The 13,926-nt window shown below is 40.1% G+C and overlaps 1 protein-coding gene across 6 annotated transcripts in view; it reads left to right on the forward strand.

The window, feature by feature from the left end:
* ZNF827 (zinc finger protein 827) overlaps window positions 1-13,926 on the forward strand; it is a 114,512-nt gene that overhangs the window by 52,167 nt on the left and 48,419 nt on the right. For all 6 annotated transcript variants that reach the window (XM_039710376.1, XM_039710377.1, XM_039710379.1 and 3 more), the window contains 2 exons: window positions 1,178-1,655; window positions 13,141-13,374. In XM_039710376.1, coding sequence (XP_039566310.1) covers window positions 1,178-1,655; window positions 13,141-13,374 — 712 coding nt within the window. The remainder of the gene's footprint in view (window positions 1-1,177; window positions 1,656-13,140; window positions 13,375-13,926) is intronic.

Below are 13,926 nucleotides of genomic sequence, written 5' to 3' on the forward strand. Positions count from 1 at the left end.
CAGGTGAAATATTTTGCATTCAACAAATTGCCATTTTCCAACAAAAATCTGTCTCACTGAAATGTTTCCAACCAACTTGAGTCACAAGTGAAAGCGAATGTGTGGAGCTCAGCTGGTGCCAGTGTGTCCTGATCACGTGTTCATCCATTAGTAAGGAACAAATGTATGTATTTGCCAGCCTTTTTGCAGGGAGTAGCCTGGAGTGCTGCTGTCAGGATTTAAAATTTATTTGTGAAGCCATAGCGAAAAGATTTTTCAACACCCTTGCTGCTATTTTGCTGGGCTCAGTTGCTCCTTCCCTTTAATGAGTACTGTATGAAGCAAGACATTGTATAATTATATGGCTGTAGCTGATATAGTTTAATGAGTGTGTCTGTTCATATAATACCTGATCCATTACGTATGGATGGATGGAGCTCCCTCTGAAAGGTAATCGGGATCGAGCCTGGGGATGGCAGGCATTGCATTCATGCTGGAGCCTGCAGGCTCCATGACAAAGAGCCTGCAGCCCAAATATGAGGGCAGTAAGATTAACTGTGATCCTTAATTGACTGATAAACTAGAATAAACGGCAGACACCATCGCTCATGTTTCTATTGTATCATAAAAGAGCTGTTTATTTTCTGGCAGAATGAATTTGCAGCACACTGTTTCAATAGCTCCTTGGTACTGCCAGGTGCTGTGTTTTTACTCTAATGATACATAAATCAATGGTGGACATTGCTGTATTGGTTGGGGGCTTTTCTTAGCTGGGTTGCTCTGAACAATTTTTATTAGTTAGGTTGCACAGAGTGATGTTTGTTTTTTAATCAAGAAAGCTATTAGTTATAGCTTGGAAGTCTTTATGCACTGACAGGTCATCAGGATCTGATTGTAAGGACTGTTTGATCCAAAGCAGACATCATCATTTCCAAGCTGCAGAAACAGATGTTCCTGGCTTTTTTTTTTTTGCTGTTTTCACTTGAGTCTGATGCTTATGTTCTTTGACTTGTGTGAAAGAATCCTACTGTTCTTGGAGTCTGAGCACTTTCCAAGTGCTCACAATGACAAGTTCACTCATTAGTTAATATTTTCTTTTTCTTTTTTTTCAAACAGTGGGAAACAGAGTTGAGATTTCTGCAATTCTGTTAATCTACTTGACTTAATACAAGCTTTTATCTTTCACCTCCTGAACCAGGTTCATCAGCACCAAGACAGGGGTGAGACCTTCCAATGCCAGCTGTGCCCTTTTACCTCCTCCCGCCACTTCAGCCTGAAACTCCACATGCGCTGCCACCAGCATTTCCTCAGGACAGAGTCTAAAGTGAAGGAGGAAATGCCAGAAACTGAGGTGAAGGGGTCACCACAGCTAAACAGTGACTCCTGCCCGGGACCACAGAGGGAAGGGCCTGACCTGCCAGGATCAGCATCTGTATCCAAAACACCCGAGGTGGCTGGGCAGGCTGCTGGGGGCGTTCCGCCTTTGCTGGTGAAGGAAGAGCCCAAAGACGACGCTGGCGCCCCAGCTGCACCTTTTGCTCTTAGCACTGTTGACAGAGCACCAAACAACACAAAGCTGAAAGACTCCTCTGACTTCGTGGCCAATACAGCATCAGCACTATTCAGCCAAGACATCTCTGTCAAGATGGCATCAGATTTTCTAATGAAGCTGTCAGGTAATTGAGCAGCTCTTTTATAGGCTAGGAAACAATTTGTCTTGGTTTTACTAAGTCAATGAATTGCCAGGAGCAAAATGTTGTAGCTTCTTAACTTATAATTTCTTGTTTCTTTTGATAGCAGAGGTATATGAAGGGCAGAGGGGAAACAGTGAGAGGAGAGGGGTTTTGCTGTTTAATTGCTGGGATTAGGAGTGAGAACTGTTTATCCAGGCTTTCATGTTCAGTAGCATTTACCTTGGCAAATCTCTTGTGATGCATTTTCCAGGCATACTGAATACCTGTAGTTCTAGTTTGAAATCACTGAGGGTCACCCAAGTGCCCAGCATGTTAAAAAATTCAGTTTTTAAGTTTTCTGCCTTTACCCTCCTGTTAAAAGGGACCAGTAAAGTACTGGTCACCTTCCTTTCCAAGTAGTATTTGAGGCCTGTGTAGCAAATGCATGGGAAGTGTGAATGTTACTGCTTTTGTGTTTTGTTGCTAACACTTTTTAAAGAACAGTGGTCCTAGAGATTCGTATACAACTTTTAAAAATTATTATTTTTATTTTACTTGAAATCCATATCTAATGCCAAACGTGTTTAGTGCTTTTTCACTATCGCTGTGAGAATGATATTCATGTGCTAGACTGAAGTGTAGGATGTGTTTAGGGTGGATCTGTTATATTTTATGTGCTCTTTTATTGATTTGACTGAATACTTCAGAACAGTTGATATGCTGGGGAGGTGTTCTGTGCCAAATGTTTTTGAAATTGGCCTTGAATTTTTTGAAGAGAAGGAAGTCAGGGAAAATGTCACTCAAGGAGCTTTTGTTTCACAGGGAGATCTCAGTCCCCATGAGACATTTTAGGCTTTGGAGCTAGGAGAAAACCTTTACAACAGAAAATAATTAGTCAACTTTCTCCTTTAAATGGAAAGTAAGTTGTATTTGAGTAAATTTTATTGTCAGATAAATGAAGGAATTAGTTCTGTCTTAATGCCCAGCCTTGGTGAAACCACAGCCATCTGTTTAGGAAAGTCTTTCTTTCCTCATCTTCCCAGATCTTTATACCTCTGGGATCACAGTTCTGTGAGGAATTGAGTAGAATGGGTTAATACAAGAAATCTAGACTGAGGCTTCATGGAGCCAGCCAGGAAAAGAGAAAACAGCTGAGGGCAAGCAGGAGGTGAATTGGGCTGGCACAAAAAGCTTGCTGTCTTGGTTTGAAGAAGCCACAGGACCTCCCCCTGAAAAAAAATATTAAATAATCTGTCAATATAAATTATTATTGTGACTGACAAAAAGCGGGCAGGGTGAGTCTGTTTGGATTTGCCTGCACATTTCTTTACTTGAGCTTCAAATTTGGACTTGATGATATGCAATCCATCTTACACTGTCCAACAGCTGTCCCACACATGTTGTTCCAGTGTCGATCTTAAATTCGGCTTGCTGCGCACGAAGAGGCTCTGCACATCAGCAGGGCTGGCCTGGAGAGGGTGGTGCTTCTGGTGGCTGCATGCAGCAGGGATGAGAGCAGAGTGCAGGAGAGGGAGGGGATAGCCTGAAAGCTGTGAGAACGTGCAACAATTTGGTGTGTGGCTTTTCATGTAGCAGTTGATGGGAAGCTGTTCACAGTTTGGCAGACAGTCATGTTTTCAGTGTCTGCTCTGTTGGCATCAGAGAAAGGATACAAATGTATATTATTCATGCAAAAGGCCTATGCAGTTATTTTATGGTGACTTACTAAAGGTCTTGAAACCTGACTTGTATGCACTGTTACCTAGCAACATGTTATAAAGTCGCTGGGGGAGCAAGATGTATCTGTAATTTTGCATGTGCGCATATTTGGATTAAAATGTACTGCCAGTCACCAAGTTTGCTATACAGGAAGAGCAATGTCAGAAAGAAGGGAATTTCTTCTGAGATTTATATTGTGTTACATACATTTGGTTCATGCTTTCCTCTACACAGAGTGCATAAATTTAGAGTAGAAGTAGTTCTCTTTTAGCAGGTTGGCTGAGTATTAGCTCCAGTTTTGATGGTTCAGCTCTGCTGAACAAAGTTCCTTTGAGTGATTTCTTCATTACGACAGTCTTGTTAGACCCATCAGAGCTTCAATTATTTGCCCTACCTTTCCAATGATCTAAATCTTTTGACATCTCAAATTGTATATGCCAATTTTAACAGCCAACACAGATTTTTCGAGACCAAATTATGTCAAAACAATCTAATTTTCTTCTCTGACAGGCCTTGTGGCTAGGAAAGAAGCAGTAGATAGATATATAGACTTTTAGAATTTGGCATTTATTCTTATTGATTATTGATCTTCTAAATGAACATTAATTTTTGCTTGCCAATGTTTATTGCTTCTCTTCTTGCCAATCTGTATACCTTCAGTTTCATGGGAAACCTGCTGAATTCCATCCATCACATCCACATCTTTCCAGTTGAGAGACCAGGGTGTCGCATGTGACAGTGTCAAATGCTTGGCACAAGTCTGCTCTGCCCCTGTCCACCACTGCTGTATCTCCACCATAAAAAGCCACCAAATTTGTCAGGCATGATTTGCCCCTGGTGAAGCCACCTTGGCTGTCACCAACCACTTCTTTGTTTCCCATGTGTCATAGCATAGCTTCCAGGAGAGTGGAGGTTAGAGTAAATAATCATAAAACCATTGTAATTAGGACAAAAAGTAAAAAGGATTGTTTCGCTTAAGGTTTAAGTTTAGTATTAGGAAAATCTTTCCCAGGCTGAGGTATTTATAACCCTAGGATAGTTTGGCTGGAGAGATTGTGGCATCTCTGCATCTTGCTGCTTTTGTTCAGATAACATTTCTTGCCACTGCTTGTGACATCCCTATGGTCCACTGATTGAGATACACAGATTTAGTCCATCTTGCTGCTTCATATGTCACCAGCCATATCTGACAGGCAGCTGTTTCCCCAGTAGCAAACTGGAGGAAAATTTACAGATGTTTGAAGTTAAGACCTGATTTGGAGTGGGCCAGAGATGAATTGTGATGACACTGCTCAAAACAGCCATTCAGGTTTTTTTTCAAAAAGGCTCAGGGGAGCTTTAGATGTAAAGAGGTTGAGAAATACTGGTGTAGGTGACCTTTTCAAGACCGCTTCATGCCCAATTCTGTGCCATTGCTTGCCAGAAAAATCTTTAGTAACTGTTTTATGAAATAAGGTATAACACAAATTACCAAATGTAAATCTAAAATTTAGAATAAATCTTTATTTTCTTCCCCCTAGATTCAATTCTCTAGGTCCTAGTTTAAGGTAGGAGAGGATTTTAAATTCACAAGAAATTTAAAAAGGTTCTCTGAAACTTCATTCAGATTTTTTTGTAAAGACAATTAGCAGATACTCAACACATAAAAAAAACCAATATTTAAGCATGGACATGTTTTTACCTTCAAATCTTGCTCCTCTGGTTTCAGTAGGTCTACTTGTGCACTTTAATTTTTTCCAGTATTTTGCTGTAGCAGTGCTTTATCAGAATGTTTTCCTCCCCCAGTCTATTAATTCCATGTTGAAACTTTATGACAGCATTCATATCTTAATTTAAAGAGTATTTGATTTTCCTGTTTCAAAGGTTTCAGTGGCAGACATTATACAACACATCTCTTTAAATACTGGTCTCCTTCCTCCCACTTTTCAGGCTTGGGGGGTCTTTTTTGGTTGATTTTTGTTTTGTTTGGTTTTTTTTCAATAAAAAATTCTTTCACAATGGTCCAAACTACAATGGCCAGTGTACCCTAGTGATGTTATTACTGTGCCTACGTTATGTGCTGCAGTAACTTTTAACATTTGGAAATAAATGAATCCCAACAAAATGAATGGGATTCTTGCACTATTGCTCTCCATGGGATTCTGTGTGGAACAGTAATTGGTACACATCCTTCATTGCTGGCCTCTCTCCCCCACCTCTCTGGGTTTAAACAAGTGCATTGCTCCAGCAAGCTGGTCTCTTCATCTTGTGGAGTGGTATCAAGTGTGCCCTGCCTCTGCTGTTCTTTTTATGTTCACCATGTTACTTTCATGGAAAACCAAACGTAAAACAGGAGGAAGGAGCTAAAATGCTGAGGGTTTGGGGCTGGCCATGGTAAACCAGTTAGAAACTGCTTTCTCTCAGTTTGTCATATCTGCTGTCACTGTCATGCGAGGAGTCAAGTCTCTATTTTGGGAAATAAAGCCACCATGGGACTTTGGTGACTGTCCAAAATATTTGGGCTTTTCATTCGTGTTTTATTAGCTGATTTCATTAATGGAATAATGAGAGAGTAAATCATCAGACAGCTACATACAGCTTATTAGTAGAAAAGCTAACTAATCATTTAGATTATTTGTTCTGTTTGGCTCTTGAAAATTACTCTGTTCCTTAAAGGTAACACAAGTAATTTGAAATGTTTTATCATTTGCCATTGACTGTACTGAACTGGCTGGCTTGAACTCTTCAAACAGCTATTTTTAATAAAATAAAAGCATACCCAATTGAATTGCCATATTGTATGTATTTGAGTAGCAAGTTCCAAAGAAAAGACCAGGCTGTCTATATTTGGGATTGGTAGTTTATGTCAGAATGTAAAATTTAAATTAGAATAGGTAAGTGCACAGGGCTGGCAATTATTGAGCCATGTCCTTAATTTAAAAATACTGTGAATTCCATAATGCTGCTGCCAATGTAAATACCCCTGATGTCATCGAGTTCTCTCTTTGAAGTCTCTCCAGATTCACCTTTTCCTAGTTTCCTAGTAGACCTTTAGTTTGGAGTAAAATTCTGATATGCAATAGCACATCTACTTAAAACTTGGGCAAATGAAATCTTGTTCTAATCTTTGCTATTGATATATCATCACCCTTAGAATCTCTTTTCAGCAATTTCTAGTCTTGCATCCACAACTTCCCAGCATCCTTAAAATCATACCATCATTTTTTTACAACTTGAGGGAACATGTAGTATTTAGCAAGATAAAGCAGTGTAGTCTCTGTTTTAATCCAGCAATTTAAAATGCAGAATAACAAACACCTTTTCTTTGTGTGTGCTCAGTCCAATACAACTTAAAAGAAATCAGAATATAATTCTGGACCAGGTCTGTGCTTACAATTTAGTTTTAATGTCTACGCAAACTCTTACATTTGGAGTATAGGACTGGACTAGGCTAATGGCTCTTTTGTTTCCCTGAATACACCATTACTCTGGGCAGAAGTCCGAGCTCATGAGCCTTTCTCTCTCATCTATCCAAAATGGGATTTGAAAACACTGTTAGTTCAATCATCTTTGATTGTTTGTTTTGTTTTTTGTTTTGTTAAACAAATGTAAAGACTGGTCTGGTGATATTTATCTCCCCTGTTTTTGCTCCTTTGTAGAGAGAAGACATTCCCATATTGCAAGTAATTCTTTCTTATCAGCAATAAATTCCTTCTTGCTCCTTTCACTGTTCCCTCTTCTCTCCAGTGTCCTCACAATCTTACCTGTTCTGCTGCTGTTTTGGTTTTCACCTGGAAAGGAGGAAATGGTTTCAGCAGATGCTTCAGCCTTTGTTACCCTGTGGGACTTTGGCTGCACAGCAGACTTCTTGGGGTGTCAGGAGGGATGTGTGCTTCTGCTCCTGCCTTAGCAGTTTGCCTGATTCCTTCGTTCCACTTGGACTAGAACATGGGGAGATTTTGAGGGCACAGTAGCAGGACTGCTCATTCTCCTTTGCTGTGTCTCATTGTGCTTGACTCCAGCTTTCTAAACACAGAGCAGCTTTATGGAAGATCAGTTTACTTAGCTGGCCTTTCTTAACCTATGCTTGCAGGTTTTAATGTACTTAAGCAATGTGGTTTGGAAGACCTCATATTTTAAGTGATCTCCTGAAGCCCAGGGGTGCCAAGTCATGACATCACCGTATTTGTGGTTGTCTCTTCTGCCATTGCACTGTTGTTTCTTTGCGAAAAAGAAATGTTGTCATACTGAGCACCCTTGAGTCATGAGTAGCTTTTTCATTGGTAATGCCCATTCTGTCCCTTACGGCCCTATAGGTTAGTTAGGGCAGAGTAGAGAGCTTTAAAATTCAGGTGTAATTGATTGAGAATTCCTAGAAGGGTTAGGTAGCATGAAGTGCTCTGGGAGATATTAATACTCCAGGGAAAGAGGCACTAGAAGGAAATGATAGACCAGCTAGACTGTCCTGCCAGAACAGTATTTCTCCTTTTGGGCCACTTACTGTGTATGCAGCCTCTGTGTTTAATAAGATAAACATAATTTGTCAGCCCAATTGGATTTTAGTCTGGAGGTTCTCCAACAGGTTCCAATACCATAGATTTTTCTTACAAAGCAGTTAGCTCACTGAGGGCTGCTTCTGCAGTGTTTGTGCCTCTTTCCCAGTTCTTGAATGTCATCAAATATAAGCCATGGTCTCTATGCAGAATGCAAATTCATGCCTGGACATTTCAACTGCTTGAGAATAAAATAGCATGATGACTCAAGTCACACCCTTTATTGACCACAGCTGCCTTCAGGGTGATGTGATGCCCACAGTCATGGGACTGCGTCCTCCAAATATGGCAGAACTGATCTGTCATAGGCCCTTGGTTCATTTTAACCACCACAGCCCAGAGTTTACTGTCTGGGATGGAAGTCTGATCATAGTTCCTTTCAACCCAGGCTCTATGGATGCTGTTTCTCATGGCCTTTTTTATGTGGCAGAATTTTTATTGTGGATTCTGGTTTTCCTTCATGTTTTTCTCAGACAGATGGAGCAGTGACCAGCTTCTTGCTGATTGTGACTTGTAACATTGAGCTTGGCTTGGAAGTAATCAGCCCATTTTTCCTCTTTCAGTTATAAACATTTAGAGCATTTAGAAATCCTCTTAAGTGGACTGATGGAGTTTGCAGCTTCTACCAGAGTGTTTCAGATTAGTGGCAGATGCCCAAAGCTTTTCTTGTGGCATTTGGCAGTTTCAGGAAAGTGCTATAACTTTCATCATTTACTTTTGCCAAATGGCTGAAATGGTTCTAGTTGCCAGGAAGATAAAAATCAGCAGTCTGGAATATTCTTTGATCTGTGTTTTTTCTGGATATGGAATGGAACAAATGGAGCATTATCCACTGTGCTTGAGAGATTCCTGCCTGTTGGTTTCATTTGCTATGTGGGTTTGTTTTCTTTCCTCACTGTGTGTTTCAAAATTAAATTGCTGGGGTTTTTTATTCAGTCTGCAGACAAGACATCCTTCATTCTGTTCTCACTGCTGTTCAGAATGAATGTAAATTAAATACAAATTAGGATATATGTGTGTATCTATTTTTGTATGTAAATAGAGATACTCTTCCTTCTGGGGAGTAATAATTTTGTCATTCAAATATTCTTTAATAATATTCAACATATTCTTTTCAAATCTTGTCTAGTTCTAATTTTTTTTTTAAGGATTCCTCAGTGGGATTTTTAAAAGCTGGTCATAGTAAAATTTTATTTCCCTTATTTGCAATATTTTTTTCTTACATCTGTTTATTGTTTTCCCTAAAATGACTAGTGGATGCATCATGCTTGCTATTCTCCATGTGTTAGCAATTTTGTCCATAGTTGTGGATCCAAGATGGGACAGAGACAAGAGTGGTGGGGACTTTTGTTGTTTAGGGGGTCTTTTTTGTGTTGTGAGTTTTTTTCCCCCCTCTAGCTTTAATGTATGGATCTGATAAATGAGACAACCTGCCCTTTTTGTCTTCATTTACATTAGAATTTGCCTTAATATATTTCAAGAAAAAATAAAAACCCTATTAATTATAGCAATTGGCTTGAAACTGACCCAGTAGTTGTCTGATTTTGTTTTTATTTTCTGAGGGAAGAAAAATGAGGCAAATAACTCTTCTATTTTTGTGATTTATCTACAAATTAAATGTTTGGTTTTTAGAAAACATCATCAGTTCAAGGAATGTGCTGCCAGTTAATTAAAGAAATAAGGCTGTACTTTTTCCTAATTTATTAATTCCCTCTTCTGTCCAAAACAAAGCAGGTAGAGTAGGCAGAATCAGTGACACGGGTAAGACAACAGCTTGGGATTCTTTTCCTTCATATAATACTGCCAAAGGCACACCTTCAGGGCTTCCTCTGGGTTGGGGCACCCTATGTTTTATTTTTCTCATTGGTGAAGTATTGTAAACAAACAGAGTACTAATATCTCATGAAGAGCTCCTTTGGATTATGTCTGATGCTGTGCTGGTAGATTTGTAATCAATGTCGTTTTGTTTATCATTGGTACCCTGGATGATGGCTCAGAAGTGTGAGGAGGCAGTGGCTCCTAGCAGCACATGCTGACACTGCAGGAGAGATCACGTGTGGGGTAGGAACAGAAGGGGAAAGCTGTACAGGGGAAAGGAGGGAAGCTTGATTCATTCTGGATCTATCACTTCATGGGATCAGTCAGGTTGGCAAAGACCTCTGAGATCATCAAGTCCAATCCAACACCCCTTTGTCAACCAGGCCACAGCACTGAGTGCCACATCCAGTCTTCCCTTAAACACCTCCAGGGAAGTGACTCCACCACCCCCCTGGGCAGCCCATTCCAATGTCTCACCAACCTTTCTGGAAGAAATTCTTCCTGACGTCCAACTTAAACTTCCCTTGGTGCAGCTTGGAACTATTTCCTCTTATCCTGTCACTGGCTGTGTAGGACAAGAGTCTGGCCTCCATATAGCTACAGCCTCCTTTCAGGGGATTGTAGAGTGATAGTGGCCCCCAAGCCTTCTTTTCTCCAGGCTAAACACCCCCAGTTTCCTCAGCACTTCCCATAAAACTGGTCCTCCAGACCATTCACCAGCTGTGTTGCCCTTCCCTAGACTGACTCCAGCACCATGTTCTTCCTGAGCTGAAGGGCCAAGAACTGGACTATCACTAAACTCTTTAAACTCTGGCATGATCTACCTTGAAATTTTGGTCCTCTGAGCTGTTAGAACTTGTCTTCATCTTAGTAGGATTTGAGGATACCCTGGGATGAAGGGCATGGAGGCACCACCTTACACCTGCCCTTAGACTGAGTCACAATGGCTGCTTTTGACTTGGTGATAAGAGGATTTTTAAAAAATGCTAATTTCTTCCAAAAGCATTCCTTTTGATCCTTTTTCTTGTGGTAAGGTAATGCAATAAGCATCTGCCACTGCATTCTATAGCACCTAACTCTTGTCATAAGTACCTTGCTTAAGTCTGTGATGTTATATGGATTCTGTTACATTCTGTTTGTTTATGGATGTTTTTGCCATGGCATATGGTTGCAAACTTACACTGACCTATGCAAGTTTAACATCACCCCTGTTTTAAATGGTGGAAGAGTGTAGGCTCACCCAGCCTGTAGTGCGTGCTCTACCTGGCTCATTTTCTGCCCTGGTTCACGACAGAGACAAGGCTGGGTCCACAGGTTAATGGTTGTTCTCAGTGGGTCATCTTTACCTCTTCACTTTGACTCATGCTTCCTTTATTTTCTGGGACAAATTTGAATTAATACCTTTTTGAACTGAATAAATTCAAAAGACCTTTTCTTTCCCCAGTGTTCTCTGAAAGTTCAGGCAGACTGCTCTCTCTCAGTTGCACTCACATCCTGGTGGAGGTATTTTTTCATACCAGCATAGCAGCTGGAGTGGCATGTTTTAAAAGCAAAGGACAGCAGAAGGTAATTCAGCAGAGGAGGTTTGGGTCTCTTTGTTTTTGTGACCATTCATCACCCCAGGTCAAACCTCAGAATAGACTGAGGCCAGGGTAGAGAAGATAGATGGAATTTTTTTGTTAGTACCTTACTAAAGTTAAGATTGGCTTGAGAGCTCTAACTTGTATTTTTATGGTTTAAAGCATGTTTTAATGTTTCATATTTCTGCTTTCGCTCTTCTTTAAAAAATGAAAAATGCAAAAGCAATTCCTAGTGCTGGTAAAAGCACGTATAGGTCATGTTAAAGATTCCAGATATAAGGTAATGTAATTCCAGAAGTGACTAGAACTAACGTGTATGTGCACGTTGCTTATGTGTGCACTCTTTATGCCAATTGCCTTAATCCTGTTCTTTGCTAACGGCTTGCTCAGCAACAAGGAGGAAAATCAAACAACTCTGAAATATAGATTGAAAAGATGCATTGTGTTACAGGGTAATGCAGTAGCTTTAAAAATCATTAGCATACCCCAAAAGACAAACATAAAAAATTTCACCTGCGTGGAATCGAACAAAGGCTCAAAGTAGCAAATGTAAGTGTCTAATTCTGATAGCAAAGGCAATTGTACCTCATATTTTAGAGTTCAGGTGTCTGAGAGATGGTGAGCACTTCATGGTAGGATGCAGGAATTTGGGTTCTCTAGGAATTTTGGGGGAGGTGCTGAGAAGGAGAGTGTGTGAGGAAATAAGCCAAAAAAGTGAGGAGACAGTAGGTAAGAAGCTGAATTGGAGGAGAAAGTAGACCAAGGGTTTAAACAGGCAGATATTGCCAGATTTTGTCAGGCACAGTACTCTGTGTTTGTGGAGACAGAAGTTTAGAGAGGTGGGAAAAATATAAACTTGCCAAAGTTAAAGGCACTCAACGAGTCATCTGCTGTGCGTTACTGGGAATTTAAAGTGATACTTTGCCCAAGAAAAGGTCTTCCCAAGAGGAGACAGGGAAAGAAGTATCTCTTCATGGTTAAACAATTAAAAAATTATTGGAAGATTTACTTGAGAAATAGCGCAACTTATTTTGCTTTCTACTTGTCATGCCTCTGCCCGTGAATTTATGTTGGCTGGGCTTGAAAGTATTGTTTAGGCGCTGTTCTGGTTTTATCCTTTTAACCAAATACCATGCAGAGGTTCTGCTGCTGTCAAGAGGTATCAGAAAGACCCTCCAAGCACTGCTCAGTGTGTAGATCTTCAGCAGCTCCCCGAAGTCTCCTTACCCTCCTCTGAGGCTGTACAGCTGCTTAGGAGGAGTATTCGAAAGGAATATTTTAAATTTACTCTCTTTCTTTTTATGGATATAGAGCTTGGAACAGTGCAGAGCTGTCTTCTGAAAATCCCTTAGTTCTCTTAATACAGCAACTTTTAGGGCCTAAAAATTTGCTATCTTTTCCCTTTTACTTCCCTCTTAGATTTTCCATCTTCCTACTCTTCGTATCTTGCCTCTCTTCCATGTGTTAAAACCTTAGTATGTCATACCCATGGGCTTTGCTAAATTTGCCCTTAGGTGAAATGAGGTTTTTAACTTCCACCAAGCCTGTAGAAAACCTACAAACCAGTGACAAGGGAGGAGATTTTAGGAGGAGTAGGGGGAAGCAAGTGAGAGAAGGTTCTTCTGAGCTTTGGTACATGCAGTTGTTGTGTTTCAAAACTGCCCCTTTGTAGAAAAGGTGCAGAAGTTTGTTTGACCCTTGAAGCATCTTTGAGCATAGTTTGATGTGTCTGCTGTCTGTACCTGCTCTAGCATTTCTCAGGTTATGGCTTCTTCCTGTTACTAGCTGTTCCAGGATTATGTATTACACTAAGTCTCACTTCTTTCCTTCTCTTAACAGCTGCAAATCAAAAAGAGCCTTTGACTCCTAATTTTAAAGTGAAAGAGGAACCTAAGGATGAAGAAGCTGGAAGTTCAGCCGTGTCTCAGCCCAGCTACGTGTTCAGCCAAGAGCCTGAAGCCTCAGCTCCAAATGTCCCTGAAGAGAAACTCAAGCCACAAGAAGCACAGGCAAATGTGATGAGGCAGGACATGTCAGTCAAGGCAGCATCTGAGCTCCTCATGAAGCTCTCAGGTAGATATTTCATTTAATAATATTGAATTTTAGAAATTTTTTTGTGTGTGTGCTAGCAGGGTTACCTTGCAAGAAGGTAGGTTCAGCTTTAGTAGCAAGCCAAGGAACAATTGAAAAGGCCTGTCTACAAATGTATGTGAAATATCTGTTTGGTCTCTAGCCACACTATTTAATTATCTCTGCTCTGATTTTCAAATTAATGACTATGGAATAAGTCAAAAGAAATGATGCCTTAAAGCTTTTAGGTGCTATAATTTTTTAAATGTACAAAACCATGTTAATACAAATTTATTCACAGGTGTCTCTTCATTTAACATCATAAGAACATTTCTGTACTTTGCTGTACCTGACATAGCTTTATCAAGTATGACTTTTAAAGCTTTTAGTTTTTTATGGCAATACATTGCACTCAAAATTATAAGATACACTGCTAAAAAAATTGTGTAAACTGAGCCAGCTTTCTGCATTTAGCAAGACCACTTGAACTTGTTTACATTGCCTCAGTGATAAGTTCTTCTGCCAGACAAGCAGGTAGTGTACACACATAGGCAA

This window comes from Passer montanus, unplaced genomic scaffold, assembly GCF_014805655.1.
Source record: "Passer montanus isolate IOZ18808 unplaced genomic scaffold, ASM1480565v1 scaffold23, whole genome shotgun sequence".
NCBI lineage: Eukaryota > Metazoa > Chordata > Aves > Passeriformes > Passeridae > Passer > Passer montanus.